Source organism: Emydura macquarii, unplaced genomic scaffold, assembly GCF_026122565.2.
Source record: "Emydura macquarii macquarii isolate MOO-44397 ecotype Brisbane River unplaced genomic scaffold, CSIRO-AGI_Emac_v2 contig_67, whole genome shotgun sequence".
NCBI classification, from domain to species: Eukaryota; Metazoa; Chordata; order Testudines; family Chelidae; genus Emydura; species Emydura macquarii.
Genome location: NW_027130204.1, coordinates 6,040,029 through 6,060,216, shown reverse-complemented (window position 1 = coordinate 6,060,216; position 20,188 = coordinate 6,040,029). Strand labels below are relative to the sequence as shown.

General features: G+C 47.4%; 1 protein-coding gene across 1 annotated transcript in view; it reads right to left on the bottom strand.

The window, feature by feature from the left end:
• Nucleotides 1-18,321, bottom strand: part of ARHGAP22 (Rho GTPase activating protein 22) — a 210,203-nt gene extending 191,882 nt beyond the window's left edge. The window contains exons 1-2 of the mRNA XM_067538946.1: nt 18,181-18,321; nt 939-1,138 (exon numbers count right to left, since the gene is read on the bottom strand). Of these exons, the coding sequence (XP_067395047.1) occupies nt 939-1,138; nt 18,181-18,214 (234 nt within the window). The 5' untranslated portion in view covers nt 18,215-18,321. The remainder of the gene's footprint in view (nt 1-938; nt 1,139-18,180) is intronic.
• Nucleotides 18,322-20,188: the final 1,867 nt, after the last annotated feature.

Genomic DNA, 20,188 nt, shown 5'->3' with positions numbered 1-20,188 from the left:
CTGAAGGAAGCACAGCCTTTAGATCTGAGGGGGGCATAAATTTTAGATCCATATTTCTAACAGCCCAGAGTTTGGAGGAATAGAAGGAAATGCTTTTGCATGCAACAGGGAATTAGCCGGTGAGACTCACTGCCACAGGAAGTTCTTAGGCTGAGAATTTAGCAAGATTCAAAAAGCAATGGGACATTTATATGGATACCAAGAACATCCAGCGTTATAATAATTACACATAAGAATTTTGGAAGAGATATTAAACCTTGTGCTTCAAGGCTTAAGCCAACTGTTAGAGACCAGGCTGAGACCCATTTTGGGGTCAGATGATCCCATCGCTGCTACCGTAGGGTTTCTTGCACATTCCTCTGAAGCAGCTGGTGCGGGGCATTGTTGGAGACAGGACAATGGACTAGAAGGGCCTTGGGTCTGATTGCCTCTGGCCATTCCTATATTCCATATCAGATCCATTGTGCACGTCTCCGCCATTGGCTTCCACCCCAGCGTTCATCCCATTTGCAACTGCAGCCCCCTCCGTGGATGTGCTTTTTTCTGCCTTTCCCCCCACCTCTCCCTGAGCTTATTTCCTTTCCTCCTTGCCCTGTCCCTTCATGTTGGGAATGTCTCCCACATGGTCATTGCCGTCTCCAGCTGGAACTTCAATCTGTCTGTCCTTCAAAGCCACTGTCTTACTAAATCTAACCTCCGGGTCCACCCTGTGCGGGCAGCCCTATGCAAATTGCCTCGTCTTGTGCGTGGTCAGAGGCACACAGAGCATTAGTTACTCAGCAGATTGCGGTCTCCAGGGAGCAGAGCTGAGATGGTGAGTTGCTTTGTCAGTGAGGAATTGCCCAGCATTCCCTGGGACCTCTGTATCTGCGTATCCATCGTACCCACCTCTAGCTCTGCGGTCACAGCCAAAGCACTGTATTGCAGAGCAGCCTTACCTGAGGCTTGGTTTCCTCCTCATCCTTATAGTAGAAGAGCTGGTCCCCACGCAGCACAAACCACCGTTGCTGCCAATTCTTCATGATGCTCCTCTGCTTCTTCAGCCAGCCTGACTTCAGCACACGGTCCTGCAGGCTAGGGGAAGACGGCCTGGAGGAGGGCCCAGTCTGCTCACCCATCACCAAGCTCTTCGACCGGGCTGAAACACAAGCACACGCTAAGTGAGACTGACGCGCCAAGTGTGGAAGGCGAAGCCATTGGGAGCATGAAGAGAACATTCCAAATGCAGACCATTTGCCCCCCGGCTTGTTCCTGGCACCCCGGGCAGGGATGATGTCCCTACATTCACCTTCATGCCCCATCCCCCTAGCAGGGTTGCCTCTCACGCACAGCCCCCTTCTTCTTGAGGGAATACCTGCTTTTCAGGAGGCTAATCCTGAGCAGATACTATTCAAACACATTCTTATTCCCAGCTCTCATGGTATTGTACATGTTAGGGACCCTCCAGACAATATGTAACACTGCCACCTGGGCTCCATGGCTCATATTATTTCTTACAGAAGCGGGTCACTTCCCTTCTCGGGGAAATGGGAGTGATGGCCCACGCCCCCCTCGCAGGGAGCTGGGAGGCTCAGTCAACAAAAAGGTATAAAGCGGGCGCTTTGAGGTGTTTGAAGCAGAGGTGTAACGGAAGTAGAACGGGGTGAAATTAAAGGAGGAATGTAGGCTGCTTCCAGACAGGGTGGCCTATCAGAATGGAACAGTTCCCCATGGAAATTGGTGGGAGTCTCACAGTTCAGGTCATTTAAAACAACACTGGAGAACCAGATAGCACAATACGCTGCACAGCACAATCCAGTGCCCGGTGTTCTTCTCCATTTCTCCTCCCTCTGGTTTTTATGAAGAACAGAGCAACAGCAATTATTATTCACTGCCCTTAGCCCATTCCTTCCCATCCCATGCCATGTTCTTCCAACAGTAGGGGGCCAGTTGTGTTTCCCAGCAGTTCCCTTGGTTTGAATGCAGCAGTGAGACTGTGGACACATGGGGTGTATGTAATCCATTCCAGTCTGCCAGAGGCCAGGTGGATGAGGTAATGTCTTTTATCGGACCAACTCCTGTTGCTGAAAGAGACAAGCTCTGTGTAGCTCGAAAGCTTGTCTCCCTTGCCAGCAGAAACTGGTCCAATAAAAGACGTTACCTTGCCCACTTTGTCGCTCTGATATCCTGAGACCGACATAGCTACAACAACACCGCAAATACCAGAGGCCACAGAGTTTTAGGTGTTCAGTTACTGTGTACCCAGCTGTGTACCCAGCTGTGACACAATTTCCAGAGGTGGCCTGGCTACAGGGAAGATGGTGGCCACTCTGGAGAGGAAGCATTCTTTAGCTCATGTTCCCAGATGCATGGGTGCTCTGACATGAAACCACTACAGGAGGTTTCAACAGAGCCTTGTGCGTGTGATCTTACTGGCTGCTGACGGTGGCCATTAGTCAGCTCCAGATCACGTCCTTGGTCATGAGAACAAAACAAAGATGCCATCTGGTGACTTCTGATCTCCCCTCTGCCTTGTTCGGCTGATGTGCCGTGCCGGATCTCAGAAGATCACAGTCACTCTGGTGTGCGGAGGCACTTAGCATTCAGACTGTAGCTCTCATAGAATCAATGCTGGCTACTCTTGCCACCTCTCAATTGTTCCGAGGAGAGCATCTGCCTCTGCCGAAACCACGTGTGGCTTTCTGGGCTGCTTGCTCCCACCACTGCCACGATGCCACATGGGGCAGAGAAAGGAGGAAGAGGAATAGAGCAACGGCGCTTTTAGCAGGCTGACCCAACAGCCGTTCTGCCATGACTCTCTGCCCTACAGTCACAAGGTGAGGGGTGCCCCAATTATCCCTCACTGGAAAGCTCCCTGAGTCACAGCATCCCCCACTCACATAGCAATGGGGAGCTTTCCCACTGACTCCTGGACAGTGGCCCAGCAGACAGCCATTCTGCATTCTGCTGAGTCCCCTGTTTTACTAGGGGAAGACACCATGGGCTCACTCTCCCTTGAAGTGTCTAGTACACAGCAAAAGCTGTCCAGGAAAACACTGTGGGAGACTCTGTGTCTAGAGCGGTTTTGAAGGTGAGCTACACTGTCCTTGCTGATTTTTATTCTTTTCACATATCCAGAAGAGATAAAAGCCCCTATCAGACAAAATCCCTTTCAAATAGCCACAAAATCCCAGCCTCAGACATAGCCGGGGGAGGATGGGCTTCCCATCTCACCAGATTCACATTAATTTCTGGGCATCTCAAAGCAGCAGAGGTGAATGTGTAATCTTTCCAGGACTCCCTAAGCATCACCAGCTTCCCCTCTTACCATACCCTGCTGGGCATCACAGTGCCCTTTATCTCCCTCCGGTGGATTTTTAAAGAAGGTATAGATTACAAAAGAAATACCACTAACTTTTTCCCCTCTTTTTTTAAACATTTATGAAATGGAGGAACCAGATCGCCCCACACCTGTGTACGATTGGGAAGAGCTAGCTCACACTGATTTAAATTAACATTGCAAAAGCTCTCTTAAGAATTCAGCGGGTTGAACTAAACCCTTTGGCTTTAACCAGTGACACACATTTTGTCAAGGACCAAATTTTCACATTTGCAGTGCATGAATCCAAGGGAGCTGTTCGATATTAAACTCACTTTCATGCCAGCATTGAAAGCTGCTTTCTACAACAGCAAGAAGTTTTTATTTTTTTCAGTTGGTTCCCAAAATTAGCCTAGATGCTTCCTCGGACAATTTCCTAAATCCATATTTAGGTACCCAAATAAGTGATCCGGTTTTCAGAAGTGCTAAACGCCCAGCAGCTCTTTCTGATACCTGCTTTTCATCCCCTTTGTACCAACTATGGCAGCATCAAGGGGACTTTCATTGAATCATGAGTTGCCCCCATTGTGTTTCATAGATTCCAAGGCCAGAAGAGACCAGTGTGATCATCTAGTCTGAGCTCCTGTATAACACAGGCCAGAGAACTTCTCCCAAATAATTCTTAGAGCAGATCTTTTACAAAACACCGTCTTGATTTTAAAATTACCACTGATGGAGAAACCACCACAACCTTTGATAAGTTGTTCCAATGGTTAATTGCTCTCACGGTTAAAAATATACGCCTTATTTCCAGTCTGAATTTATCTAACTCCAATTTCCAGCCATTGGATCATGTTATACTTTTTCTCTGCTAGAGAGAAGAGCCCATTGTTAAATATTTTTCCCCATGTAGATGCGTATAGACGGGGATCAAATCACCCCTTAATCTTCTCTTTGCTAAACTAAACATTGAGCTCCTTGAGTCTATCATTATAAGGTAGGTTTTCTAATTCTCCAGTCATTCTTGTGGCTCTTCTCTGAACTCTCTGTAATTTATCAGCAACCTTCTTGAATTGTGGACACCAGAACTGGACAAAGGATTCCAGCAGTGATCACACCGGCGGCGAATTCAGAGGTAAAATAACTTCTCTACCTCTACTCGATATTCCCATGTTTATGCAACCCAGGATCGCATTTGTTCTTTTGGCCACAGCATCACACTGGGAGCTCACATTCAGCTGATTATCCACCATGACGCCCAAATGTTTTTCAGAGTCACTGTTTCCCAGGATAGAATCCTTTGCTGTGGAGGTAAGGCCGATATTCTTTGTGCTAGATGTATACATTTACATTTAGCCATATTAAAACGCATATTGTTTGCTTGAGCCCAACCTGCCAAGCGATCCCAATTGCTCTGTATCAGTGACTTGTCCTCTTCGTTATTTACCACTCCTCCAATATTTGTGTCTTTTGCAAACTTGATCAGTAATGATTTTATCTTTTCTTCCAATTCATTAATAAAAATGTTAAATAGTGTAGGTCCAAGAACCGATCCCTGGGGGACCCCCACCAGAAACACACTCATTCAATGAAGATTCCCTATTTACCGTTACATTTTGAGACCTACCAGTTAGCCAGTTTTTAATCCATTTAATGTGCGCCATGTTACTTTTATATCATTCCAGTTTTGTAATCAAAATACCACGTGGTGCCAAGTCAAATGCCTTACAGAAATCTATTACATCAACACTATTCCTTTTATCAACCAAACTTGTAATCTCATCAGAAAAACGAAACAGAAACATCAAGTTAGTTTGACAGGATCTATTTCCATAGACCCATGTTGAATGATTAGCATTAATTATGTTACCCTCCTTTAATTCTTTATCAAACGAGTCCAATATTAGCCACTCCTTTCTCTTGCCCAGGATCAATGTCAGACTAACAGCTATAGTTACCCAGCTCAACCCTGTCACCCTTTTTAAATATTGGCACAACACTAACTTTCTTCCAGTCTTCTGGAACTTCCCCTCCCTTTTTTCTCAATCCATCCTATCACAGTATAACCATTTATTTTAATATTCCAGTCATTCCAATTCCTCTTGCTTGTTCCCCTGGCTCCTACCATGGATATAGAGGCAATTAAAGAATTTCTTCTCTTCATGTCCTTTGGCTCCTTGATTAGTTTTCTTCTCAACAGCTCAATTTTGTGCTGAATGCTCAGCTTGTCATGTTTTTTACCCTCCCCGTCTGTTGTTAGTTCAATAATTGACTGGCTGCGAGGCAGAGTTAAGGGTATGTGGGCACTTGGGACGACTGGTCTGTTAAACAGCATATGCATGTGACTCAGATGTTAAAGGAGGTGTCAACTGTTCACATTACCTTTGTTTTTGATTTCCTTAGGCCCTGTCTACACTACAGGCATAGCTAAGGCACCGCCTATAACGTAGCTGCACCTCTAGCGATGGAAGAATGTTTTCCATCAGTGTAGGAACACTAACTTCCTGAGCAATAGTAGCTAGGTTGATAGAAGCATTCTTCCATTGACCTAGCTGTGTCTACACTGGGGGTTAGGTCAGCATAACTACAGTGACCTGAATTTTAAGTGCAGACCTGGCCTTAATATCTGATGTGGGGGGGAGGGAGGGAGTGTTGCTATCAATATGTGTAATGGCTCATCTGGTTAAGAAATGTACTTAGCAACCTCATTTGTAAGTTAGCAAAGCTGTTTGGGTGAGAATTTTAAAAGGCGCTAACAATGTATTGGTGGCTACACAGCTAAAGTAGTGGGAATCACACCTCACCCTTTAGAGAATAAAGTGATTGCCATTGAAGTCAGAGAGGAAAATGTTCCTGTGTGGACAGCACTACACAACTGGTTATGGGGAGTTTTTCACCTTTCTTTGGAGCAGCAGTATTTGAAGCACGATCCCTGACTCGATGGTCAATCAAGCATGTCAGTCCGTGTTCGTAACGGTGTCATGTTTGCCTGTCTAGAGCAGTGATGGAGCCAACTGAAGCGATGAGATTGTGTTTCTTTATAGCTTCCTCGGGAGGACTCAGCAAATTCTTTAACATGCTCCGGAGTTCTAAATGCGACAAGGTCCTTAACTAGCCCCAATGAATTAGGTTCTGCATGTCACCTTTTCATTAATGATGTAATTAAACTGGCCACATGCAAAATATCTGAGCCATAACCAACACAGAGAGGATTTAAGCTTCTCCAGAAAACAGCTCAGGGTCCGTTTGCACGATGCAGGGGTTGCCAAAATGCCAACCAAAAGCTCTCTGCAGACACAGCTGCTGCGCGTCTGTGGAGCCAGCCTGCAATGAGCCATTGACTCAAACAGACATGCCCCCTTCATGCTCCACAGCAGGGCCAGAGCTGACCCAGGTTTGCTGGCTATCCAGCATGATAGCTCAGTGACATCACTGAAGGAAGGACCTTAAAGCTACAAAACCTGAGAACGGTCCTCAGATGGCCCTGGCATATGGTGGCTTTTGTATCTAGACCCTCAGAGAGGAGCCAGCAAGGCTGAGAGGGAGGAGTCACAGAAGGCTGTCACTCTGTCAGCTGTGTGATGGCCTGTGGCACACAACATGTGTTGTTGGACCTCACCCCTATTCCTAGCGGCCAGCTGTGCACACCACACATACCCTGGCACAACAGGCATGATGCGGTACCTTCAGTAGAAGGCCCCCTCCCCAGCTCAGCCATTCCCTGCAGCATTAGAGAGGCTCCCAGGTTTTGTTCATTCCAGTCAAAGCACTCACCTCTAATATAGGTTCTGTGCAATCAATGGAAACAAATTGGGGACCTTGGGATCAATCAAATCAATGCCATTTGATATCAATTAAACATGTCATCTTCTGCAATTTCACAGACCGTTAGCTGGAATCAATAAACTCATTACAATTGATTTTGGTTGAGATCGCCTAGCCTTCAGCACAGGCACTCTGGTCTAGTGGTACTGGAGTATTTGGTTTAGTGTATTATTTGCAAGGCGGTCATTGTTTAAACTGAGAGCCATACAGGGAGACAATTCAATGAACAATAAGCAATATTTTCAACTGTTTTGTTGTAGCATATCTTTGAAAACCTTAAAGAAAAGGTTTCACACATAATACAAGATAGGAGAATTATAAAAAACTCCTAAACCTTCATACAAGCTATGTCCTTCATGACAGATTTCAGGGGGCTGGAAATTCCAATCTACACATCTGTATTTATGTTTGGATCTGATTGCTAAGAGACTCCAAACACCTGTTTTCATCTCCGCTCAGTGTGAAGTCAAGATGCACTTCCCCAAAGCAACTTCAAGAGAATTTATCATCTCAAAACACCATAAACACAAAGAAATTACTACAGTACACTTCAGATGCCTGAAGTGATTGGAAATGGAATACATCCAGATCACCTGTTTCGATGTGGACCCAGTCTATAGTGAGCAAAGATCATTGTGGTGTAACAAAATTATTCAATTATTCTGACTGCAGAGATTGGCAGCAATTTTCCATTCAGCAAAGATTGTTACAGGCACAGGAAGACGCATGCTGTGCTCTCTCCTAGAGATTTTACCCTTTCCACCTTGTTTTGTGTCCTCTTCCCCCAAAACAAAAGGATCTAAAGGATTTGTTTGCTCTTTGTGAGAGCAAAAATCCTGGAGATGCCCATAAGGCTGGAAAACAAGACGCAGCCAGTGGGAATGTGGAAAAAAAAGCCACTTATGAAAACAGAGAATGCTTCCAGTTTAATGAAAGAGAGGTACGATCTGAAACATACATGCAGAGGCTTGGATGATGATGTTATACAAATGCTACTGAAGGCAGGAAAAGAGAGGGAAACAAATCCGACGTGCAAACCCTGGTTTGACAGTGTGTCCCTTTGCACAGATATAAATGAAAGTGCACAAGATACAAGGGCCGGGAGAATCAGGTTCATTGGTCCCAAAGGGAGGCAAAACTCCATCTTTAGCATCAGCCAGAATGCATGGGTGGGCTTTAATCTTAGCTGCATATTAGGTACAAGCCTTCAGGTGAGCGTGCTAACGCTGATGCATTACCCAGATGATTGCCTCTGAGAATCCAGACACAACAAGAAGTAAAGTCATCCAGCAGGCGCTCTTTCCAGGGGGACCTTCCCTCTACTGTCAAAGAGATAGTGATGAAAACGAAAGCCCACCTGGTCAAGTGACATGCTTTACTCTCCCTAGCAGCATGGAACAGTCAGGACAGAATGACTGTTTACCGGAGGGCTTCTTAAAGCATGTTCAGGAATCTGGAGTGCTGGTGCAAGGGAAGAATTTGCTGACTCACCACCAAAACAGAGGGTTAGTTTCTCAGTTACAGTCTCACATATGCTCTGGAAGCCCCGCTGGTGACTTTCCCAGCAAATGAAAGAGAAATTAACAGGGCCTAATTCTCCTCTCAATTACAAGGGGGAATCACATAAATAAAAGCTTGGGATGGGATTTCCAAAAGGACCCTTAGAAAGTCAAGCACCCAGTTTCCCTTGAATTGCAATGGGATTTTGCCACTTCACTTACTTAGGTTCCTCTGAAAACCCCCAGCCTTAAATTCTGCAGATCTATTGACCTTGCTATTTGGGGTGTGTCTTCACTACAGAGTTAACTTGGATGATCAGCACCCAGGGGTGAGCAGTGACCATGTCCTCCTTGCTGCTGTGCTGCCCGGTGTACGGTGCTAGGACATCTGGAGGCACACCTCCGGGACCTTAGCACTGCCAGGAGCGGACTCTTTCCCAATGACCTGTGGGAGAACTCATCTGCCCCTCTGGGCACGGAGAAGAATTCTGGGAAGGCCCTGGAGGACTACCAGCACTGAGTGATGTAGCCAGTGTCCTCACTGCAAAGTGGGTGGGTTACCAGATAGAGTGAAAGCAGGACCTGTGCGTTAACCTATAGTCCCAAACTCACGCTTGGGTGAGAGGGTTCTGTGTGTGGACAGGAAGGGGGTTAAAGGTTCACTCTGCTGTGAAGACAAACCCTTCAATAGGGAAGAGCTATTACTATTTACAGATGGGGAGCTGAGGTACAGAGAGGCTTAGTGACTTCCCAAGATCACACAGGAAGTCTGGGACTGTGCAAGGAACTGAACCCAGGTTCCCTGGGTCCTTGGCTAGTGCTCTAACCACTGGACCATCCTTCCTCTCAACTGCTGCTGCCACTAGAAACGTACGGGGTGCATGTTTCAGCTCAGTTGGGCAATAGCTCCAAGAGGTGTGAACCACCTCATTCATGGTAACGGGTTTAACTCACACTTAATTATGGCAATTTAATGGCAATAGTAGCCATTTTGCCACTGATCATTTAGCAGAAACAGCCAGCTTCTTTGGGACAGAGCAGAATTGGAGTAGAGCACCATCCCTTGTCCACTGTTCCCTTGTGCTCCCCCCTCTGTCTCTGTTCATCTGCTGTCTCCTGTCCTACTCCTAGATAACAAGGTCTTAGGGCAGCGACCATCTTTTTGGTTTGTAGTTGTACAGCACCTAAAACCACAGGTGCTGCTCGATGCTCTTAGGAACCACCACAGTACACCATAATAAATAATAATAATCCAGCCATCGGGATCTGTCTGCCATCCAGTCTGACCCACTTCTTTCACCAGCACTAAATTCCTCTCTCTCCTTCAAGGAAATTGCTAACAGGGTTTTGCAAAAGCTGCTGCTGGTCGTATTTTAAACAAACACCATTCAGCCTAACCATCTCTAACATCTGCAGGTCCCAATGGCTGAGAGGGATGCGGCAATACCTTATTCACTCCAGGGCAGGTGGCAGAGCTGCAAGCTCCTGCCAGGAATCGAACACTAGTCACTCAAATGTTATTATTTGCTTGCTTTATTTATTTGTTAAGCGCAGGAAGGGGGACACAACAGCTACTGGGTTACTTCACTATGGATTATTTATGGTAATCCATTCCAATAGACAGCAGGTTCTGCTGGCTTTCACCTTCAGATGACAGAGGTTCGATACATTTTATTGATTTAAAAAAAAAAATCAATAACTGAGAATATTTTTGCATCTTTCTCTCTCTCTCTTGCTCTCTCTCTCTCTCTCTTTTTTTTTTTTTTTTTTTGTGCTGAGCATGAGTAAATTCAACATGCCGTCAGTCAGGGCCCAGCTTCAATTGCTTTGTCTTTGGTTATTGCAAGATCATGAATGCAGAGGCTTCTGCACTACAGAGGTGGGAGTTTGTGTTCAGAGTTTTGGTCCTTTCCTACCTGCATCATTTTTGGAGAAGATTTCCTAACAGGCCCACTGCAGATTGTTCAGTAGCTACCGGCTTCAAATTCAGCTTGTTAGCCCCACAAAAGAAACTATGAATTAAATATCAGCTAATACTTAGTCCTGCCATGAGTGCAGGGGACTGGACTAGATGACCTCTCAAATTTTCTTCCAGTCCTACAATGCTATGATTCTATGATTGTGTTTTGATTTCAACCTTTTTTCTTTTTTTAATTTTTTGTCAGAATAAATTAAGTTAAATTTTGAAATAAAAAAAATAATTTTGAACCAAAATCGCAAAACTTTTTGTTTAACGAATGTCAAAAGGAGATGTTCAAACACATTCAAAAAAAGTTAACATTTCTTCGTCAGGAAATTAATCAGAAATGACCCTTGTCTATGAAGAGTTTCAGTTCTGACAAAGCAGCATTTTTCATGAAAAAACATATTTAGTCAAAACATTTCCTGCCAGATCTGTTCAAGAGTCCTATCAGTGACAGATCACAACACAAACCTCTCTGCTAAAGGGCGAGTGATGATTCTAATCTGACATCAGTTCTGCACTGCAAACTTCTCGTCTGTTCACTTAGCCCCTGCCAGAGTGTGCAATTGTAGATGCTGTTCTGGGAATCAAATTTAAAAGCAGCCTTGTCTCATTGAAGCATAAATAATTCTTACCACATGTATTTAGGAAGCAGGATGTTATCAGTTACTTTCCCAGATCCCACCAACAAAGCACTAAAGATCTTTTCCTAAAAGGGATTTTTAAACAGATGTTTATCAGGAAGCAGAGAACCAATGCATGTAATTTAGAGTCCAGCAGATTTGACTAGCTAGATGCTCTGCAGAAGCACAAAATAGCAACTAGCTAAAAATCCTCTCCTGGGACAGACTGAACCAGTGTCAATGGCCTATGTGAAAAGGGTATGAAAGCCAAAGCCACCAGCACAACTGGCACCAGCTGCCTCCTTTGTTTGTACTCTCAGCAGGTAATCCTGAGCCCAAGTGGAAGGGAGGTGTGAGAACAGCAGTGAAATGATGGTGCTGATACTGCTGTGACAGCAGGGGTTGCCAGCCATAGACCACTGCGGGGAGGGTAAACCTGTGGGGAAAGGAGTCCTGGCAACAGCCATGCATCCAGAATCCCCTCTCCATAATCCCTGCAATACCAGTGGTTAGCAGCATCAGTGCCTGCAATGCCCTCACAACATCTTGGTTAAGTGTCTCACGTTCCCATCTAGTGGCTGCTTGACCGAGAAGTTAAAAGTTTACTACTGTTACCAGCTATCAGTTATTCCATTAGTCCCTTCCCCGCTCTGTTCTGTGCCCAGAAACCCAGCTCCCCTTTGAGTGGCAATTTGTGACCCGACTGTCCCTTTCGACCCACTTTCCTTTATGAAGAACACAGGTTGGCACCACTGGGAGTTCCCAGTTTGGCTTTCCACTAGGAAGTGGGTTGAGAGCCGCTGAAGGACCCACAAATGGTTGCTGAAAGGGCAGCTTGCCAGCACTCTGGGAGAAGGAGAGGCTAAAATATCATTACCTCCTGCAGTCCATTTTTCCCCTGGGGAGCCAACCGCCCTTCCTTTGCTAGAAAGAGAGGAGATCCATGCCCACGCCCCTTTCTGGGTTAGGACGCTCCCCCTGGGCTGACAGGGGGGCAGGGACACCTCTCAGATACCTTCCTTCCCTTCTTCCTCAGTCTCCACCCTGTGCCACCTCCCTTAACCCAAAAAGATGCAACGTGACTTTCCCCCTGCGCCATCAACACCGAGGCCCTGGACAGTTGATGAGTCCCCCTTCTCGCTGATCCGCCCGAACCAAAGATACTGAGCCAGTCACTTCACAAAGGTGTGGAGACAGGATGTAGGGGCACTGCCCAGGGCCTGGCACACATGGGGTTAAACCGAGCTTCCCTTCCCTTTCCCCTGAACAACTGGATAAAGAGGAGGACAGCTGGAGATTTCTCCCGTTGCCCCGACCTTGCTGCCTGCGGCTGTGTTTTCTCTCTGTTCAGTCACCCCCCAGCTATCCAGCCTGGGCCGTGATATCATCTCAGCAATCAGAGACGCTGAGGCAGTGTCCTCACAGGGGCCAGGGGCACCCTGTCCTGGGCTGAGCCAGGACGGGGTTAAATCCCCTTATTGGAGAGCTTCCCCTGTAACAACTGAGCAAGTGTCAGGCATGGAGCATCTAGTGCAGCCACTGTGGGTCTGCTGAACAGAGAAGCCATACGACCAAGCCCTCGAGGGGAAGGGAAGGGAGACTCCCCAACTAGAGAAGAAACCCCTCTCCTCCCTGCCGGGCGGGGTGCAGGGTTAGGCTGAGCAGAAAGGAGACACTGAGGAGGAGCGAGGGCACTGGCCCTGCTGCTCACCAGGGCTGCTGTGTCGTGTGGGTGGGAGATGGGTGTGACACACTGCACTCTCCTCCAGGCATGCTGAAGGCAACAGGGCCCGCTGGGCTCCTCTGCAGTCCAGGCCGGAGAAGCAGTCTCCAGGTTTCCTTCTCAGTCAGCTGGGACGGAGAGAAGCTGGGACTGACCCACTTATGCGGGGACCTGGCAGGAAGGGCCTGAGGAGGCGTCTCCCCGGGGTGAGGCCTAGCAATGCCCCAGCCCTTTATATCCACCCAGCCGGGAGGGAGCGCGGGGGCAGCGCCGCCATGGCCTCGCAGAACACAGACCTCGCCGCCCTCCCCAACGCCGCCCGCAAGGAGGCAGGAGCCGGTGACGCTGCTGAACGTTAAGTTGATAAGAATGGGTTTAGACTTGATGCCATGCTTGTAGGATGCTGCATGTGTTGATCTCACTTATCACACCTGTAGCCCATGCTATAAAGTTATATTTAGTGTTTGCATTGGAAACCGCTGTACCTGTGTAACTCACCATTTATTAAATGTAAAGAGATGGTCCTGCAGATAAGAAGGCCCATTGACACCAAATGAGCCACAGTGAAACATTCAGGGACAAAGACTTTTTTGATTGTTCCCCCCCCCCCCCCCCCCCCCCCACACACACACACACACACACACACACACACACACACACACACACACACACCCCACGAAGAGGAGACAGGCGCGGACACTTGTTCCATCGGTTTGAACTCTGGAGGAAGGGAATAAAAATGCCTGATGAGAAGAAACTGTATCACTTTGCTGCTTGGAATTTGGAAAAGGCAAAATTGCTAAGCATAAGCAAAGGATCCCTAAGGTGCTTGTCTTGGGTTAACCCTAAAGGACATATAAAGCAGCTACTATCACCTTTTGGAACTTAAGACGAACTCATTTGTGTCTGTATATTCCCCTGCTTCAACCTTGTAAATAACTCTCATTTCCTTTTCTTAGTTAACACATCTTTAGTTAGTTTATTATAAGATTGGCTACAGGTGTTGCCTTTGGTGAGAGAGCTAGGGCGCACTTGACCTGGGGTAAGTGACGGGTCATTTGGGACTGGGCGTAACCTGTATATTGTAATTGTTGGTGTAAGGGACCATCTATCACAAAGGCAGGCTCGCCTGGCTAGCAGGATAGACTAGAGTGCCCAAGGCGACTGTTTGTGACTCCATGGTAAGGCTGTTACAGTGCTTGAGGAGTTCACATTTGGTACATGGTTGGTGAAATCTAGTTATCGGACACACAACCGGTTTGGGGTTTGTGCCCTGGTTTGCGACAGTCTGCCCTGAGGTTGGCACCTACGGTTGTGAGCCATTCCAGACAACTTGGCAATGACCACATAACTTTGGCAATATTCACTAGCAATAAAATGTAGCTTTTGTCGCCTGGGCTATCTTTCATAGAACCAAGAGATGGACTCAAGATGCCAGATACAGGTCCAAATTTGGAAGCTCCTCCCCCCCCCCCCCCCCCCCCCCCCAAAAGCTTGGTTTGGGACCATCCCTAACTCAAACTGCATCTCAAAATATTCTAGACTACATAATTACAGAGTTAATTTAAGCTGAACAACATTAGCAGTGGGAGACCCAGACATAGGCGAGGGGGGGAAATAGGCTTTCGAAGAAGATTTGAAAATATGTGGAGAGGTGCTGAAGCTGAGATACGCAAGAAGGCTGACTCAGACAGCAGGAGATATAGAGAAGCCTTTCACATCAACAGCGAGAGGTCAGGGAGGAATCCGAGAGAAGGAATCTGATTGCAGTGGGTGTTCTCCCCAGCTAAGAATATGCCAGGATTGGGTCCAAAATCATTAGGCCTTTTGCTCTAAGCAGATCTGGCACACCCCTTTAAAGTGTATTATACAGTCCGTGGTCGGATAATATCCAAAGCAATATGCTGGACAAATCAAAGGCAGTTGTCATGGGAACGTGTAATAAAGCACTGAACCACGTTAGCGTTAGTATGTCTGATGGCTCTTGGGCGAGCTATGAAATAGGGTGGTAGACGTTTGCCCATTTCTAGGCAATGGGGGCCCATCTGGCAAAATCCATCCATGAGCAGGTGCTGTTCCCATCCCACTCCCAGTACTGTCCACTGCTGCTACATTAAACTCAAATGTGTCCCCTTTCCCAGGGTTTGGCTTTATTACTGACTCCAGTGGCAACAGAATATAAGCCCCATCTAGGCTTTGTCCGTAGGCCTGTCTGTTCCCAGCACTTCCTGCAAACCTACCCTGTGTCTCTTCTGATTTTCTCTAGCCAGAAGTGATACCCACCCTTCTTATAATCCAAAGTCCTGGTGGAGTGTATAACGCTGCATCTGCCACTGACAGTCACCAGAGCTCACTCAGCAGCTGGTAGGAGATCCCGGCAGCCCTTTGCTGCATTGTAGATCTTGATGCCTGTCACACCACGGTTACCGCCTGGACCCTTCTTAGCAATCTCCAGAGAGGCCTAGGGGGATGAACTACCATGTCTTTCTCAGCCCAACGCTACAAGGGGTTCATCACCTCTCCGGAGGTGCTCAGCTTCTTCAACTCCTGGGTAGGTCAGCAGGAGCAGATGGCACGCTGGCACCATGCAGGCCCTTTGGCCCAGGCGAGCAGCACACTGATGAGGAACTGCCTGGGCGGGAAGATTACCCTTCTGCCTGCGCGTGCTGTCCCAGCTCTGTGGATAGGCAGAGGACCCTCCGTTTTCAGGGCCAGCAAGCCAGCTCCTTCCACAAGTCGAAAATTGACTCAAAAGACTAATCCTATCAGAGCAAGGTTCTTAACATGAAAAACAAATACTAACAGAGCCTGCTGCAAGAGCGAGGTAGCTTAAAGTCCACCGATTCCAGGGCATCCGAGCCAAAGAACTACAGTCTAGTCCGTGTGTCTATCACACACGGGGATCCCGTGCAATACTTGCCCTGTTAGTTAAGTGCTGATATAACTTACCTTCAGGATGAGCTGAAAGAAAGGGAGGAAGGATGGCCCGGTGGTTACATGCTAGCCTTGAACTGGGGAGTTTAGGAGTCCTTCCCTGCTCTGCCACAGACTTCCTGTATGACCTTGGGCAAGTCACTTAACCTCCCTATCTGTAAAAGAGGGATAACAGCAGCACCCTGTCTCACAGGGGCGGGGGGAGTGGTGTGAGGATAACTACAGTAAAGATTGTGAGGTGCTCAGATAGTAGTGTAATGGGGGCCATGTGCTGTAGGTAGATAGGCAGCACAGATTGGAATGCAAAAGTCTCGCAACGCAGACAAAAAATTGTCTAATGAAAAATCAAACGCATAGGTATTTACTATGGCAGGAATGGTATGTATGTAATTGCTGAGCGCCAGATTCCGGGCTGGCTCTTTATTTTAAGGAACTCTGTGTCATTCAATGGACTTTGGGAGTTTTAAGGACGGTATGTATATTGTACAATCCTACGTGTATTTTACGGTATGATCCACAGTAACATTCACCTAGAAGCATCCCTCTCTGAAGTACTGTAGCCGACTATTAAACCATTATAATGTTATCCCTTCTCTGTAAACAGCTGGCAGTTTCCTATTTTACAAAGCTGGCATGCCTGAAGAAAGCTCTGGGCTGGTTTATCTTGAAAACTTACGTTAACATAGCTATGTCTCTCAGGGGTGTGAAAAGTCCACACCCCCTGAGGGACAGAGCTCTGCAGACCTAACCCCCAGGGTAGACAGTGCTAGGTCTATGACAGAAGTCTTCCATTGACCTACCTACCACTTCTTGGGGAGGTGGATTAACTACAGCGACGGGCCAACCCCTGCCCATTGATGTAGTGAGTGTTTACACTGAAGCGCTACAGTTGTGCCACTGTAGCATTTTCACTGTAGACGTAGCCTTTAAACCTTAGGTTTTCTTCCAGACTTACTGACTGCACTCTGCTTCAAGTCTACGTGGTACTGTAGTCTCTATTTCTGATGCCTCAGAGATTGACATGAGGCTGTGAATGGCAATGGTGTGCAGCAGAGTTTGCAGATTCGATGTCCAGCTCAGAGCTGCGGCAGCAGTGCAAGGTCACACAATGCATCCCCTCTGGTAGAAGATATCCCTTGTAAGGGAGGGAGCATAGACACTAGCCATGCCCAGCCCTAGATGATCAGAGTATAGCTGTTCTGGAACATGGTGCTGCTTGTGCGCCCAGGCTTCTGTACTTTGCAAATCTGAGCTTTTGCACTCTTGCTGAATAGCTTTTTCAGAAATGGGACAGGTTTTCCCTCTTTTGTCTTCTTCAGCAGCAATCGCTGAATGACTTTCCCTTTCCTGCCTGCTGAGCTGGAGGGGTAAGGTGCTAGGATATTTGCTAACAACTATTTCTTCAGGATGCTTTGGGCAAGGTGACCACAAATGCCCATCTGATCTTATTAAGTTAAAGATTCCACGGCATGTTCTGCATTATAAAGGTTCCAGAGAAACACAGTGTAATGAAATATGTATATCTAACTACAAATACCCTTTCTTCGATTCTGGACAGATTAGAAGTGATGTACAAGTGATGCAGCCCTAATTTGGAGTTGAAACGGCACACAACGCTAGAGATCAAAAGACCAAGTCCCCTGCACATAAGTCGCAGGCAGAAAAGATATAACTCGTTTGACAAAGTGCAGTTGCAAGAATAACTAACTCACTCTGCTATTTTAATGTACACCTTTGGCAACGGAGCGTCGTTGCGGGATGGCACACTCTAAACACAGCAGCAACTCAGCCGACACTGCTTTCATAGATTCACAGATTCCAAGGCTGTAAGAGACCATTTGTGATTATCTAGTCTGACCTCATGTATAACACAGACCAGAGACCTTCCCCAGAATAATTCCTAGAGCAGATCTTTTAGAACAACGTCCAATCTTGATTTTGACATCGCCAGTGATGGAGATTCCACCACCACCCTTGGCAAATTGCTCCAAGGGTTAATTCCTCTCATTGTTAAAAATGTATGGCTTATTTCCAGTCTGAATTTGTCTCTCTTCAGCCTAGCTTTGCAGTGTATCTTGAGAAAATGCTGCACGCTTTTGAGGATGTACAGTAATTAAAGTGCAGCAGCAGTCAGAATGAAAGCGATCGTGCAGAGCAAAATTCAAAGAGTCAATTGCTGTGTCACCATGGAGAGTAATAAAAAGTTTCCATCTTTTGCTGATCTGGAGCAACCTCCCCCCCCCACACACACACACACACCTGGGTGTATTTTCCAGGGAGCAAACCCCAAGGTATAAAACAGAGCCTGTACTCACCTCTCCTGGCCTGCCTTATCTTGGGACTCAACATACTCCTGGTTCCAGTGTCCCCTTCCTCACAGCCTTCAGCATGCTGTCATCCTCCTTCCTATCCTCCGCACCCTGTTGCAGCTCATCACAGCACAGCCTGTCCTGCCGGTAGCAGCCTCTCCTCAGCCTGCTCTGCAGTGAAGAACCACTTCCCTGCACTCCAGTACTGGCTCGGGAGCGATGTCTTGCATTTGGCTAAATAAACCTTAATGCATTATTTATCCAGCCCAGAATTAATTCCCACCTAAACTAGCCATTAAGTGCCTCAATAATTACTGTCGATAAATCACTAGAGCCAGAGACACAAGGGCTGGACCTGGCTCCTTGTCCTAATTGGCCATGCATCAATGTTATTAATACGCCCCTACTCGGGAGTCTAAGCAGAGTCCCTGGCTGTATTTTTCTCTGGCTGCGTTGAATAGAAGCTTTGACTTGATCAGATCAAGAGTTGAACCTGCCTGAACCTGAGAGAAAAGGATACAAAGACCACAGCAGTGTAGCTCACGGCTCTGATAAGGTTGCACATTAGGAAAATAATAAGCACACTGGTCCACAGGGAAGTGGCATGCTAGGTTGCCTATTGAGTAATGCATTCAGAGAACACACAGGCTGAATCAGCGCTGGGTTTGTATTTCAGAGGGAGAGAGCTAGGGAGACACCGGCATCGCTGCTGGAAGCAAGGCAATTTATTGCAGGGAAGGAAAAAAATCACTCTTCCTGCACTGGTAGGTTTGCAGGATGGGCACTGTGGGATGCCATCCTTTCCTCATAGCACAGGCTGCACGGTCATTTTTTAAAGCTGCCTCCCCTCCTGCTGAAAGGGGAGAAGTGGGGAATCAGCAGTTATAGGCAAAGGACAAAGAGCTGATGTAACAGTGAAAAGCCGTTAATTGGAGGGGAATCGAATCTGCCCTGCTAACTGAGATGCATCCTGCATGGTGCTGCTGCTATTAGCATAATCCTGCCCTCCCCCATCTGGAAGGACCTTCTGACGCATGGAAAGGGATGTAGCTGTTTTACTGGCAAGGTGTACGCCCTGCAGTGCTCTGCACTGCTAAGTAGCACTTATGAAGAGTAAATTTATGTGCTAAATGCACTGCGTGAAGCATCCTCTTCCCCTAGGCGACAGTAATATCTTGGGTCCTGAATGCTGTGTGTGCCATCCTGGCACCAGCCTGCACCTAATGAGCTTCTTGGCCCCGTAGCATAAGCCAAAGCCCTGGCGGCCCCGAAGTGAGATATTCAAGCTACGTGGGGGAGCCTCAGCAGAGCCCTATCCTGTAGGTTGTGCTCTGAGCACATCTAGGACCTGAGACCTGTCAGGCAGCATAGCAGGAGGGACGGCTGCGGGCTATGGAGAGGTGGCAGGGCAGCAAAGAACTTGCTCAAAAGACAGCCAGGGGCAAGGGTGAGTGTGGCTCAGGCACTCCTTTGGGCCTTGAGCCCAGGTCTCCTACGAGCCAGGCGAGCACCCTCTTCGCTGGGCTATAGAGTGCCTCTGTACCCAGGAGGATTTCATTATTTCTACAAAGCGGAACAGCTCCAACAAGGGAGCCAGAGAGATGCACCCAGGATACCCCTTGGCCTGTGCTTAGGGCACTCCTCTGGGATGTGCAGACTAGATTCAAGTCCCTGCTCCAAACCAGGCCTGACCCTGAGTTTCCTATATCTGAGGCAGGGCCCTGCTCACTGGGCTATTGGCTTTTGTGGGATCTTGTTCCCTGGTTTGTCACCAGAAAGGGCTGAGGTGCCTAACTCCAGGAAAGGGTTTGTGGCTGAGAATCCCAGCCTCCGATGGGGCAGTGGGCCAGCTGTCCCTGGCCCAGGCAACTGGAATTTAGGCACAGCTCCCCAATCAGCCTGCTGGCCTCTGAGAACCCTTTCTTGAGCACTAACTCTTCCTACACACGGCACCTAAGTGGGCAAGCAGAATTTCCCTAGGAGGGAGGTGTTGCAATGCTGAGTGCAGCTGAGC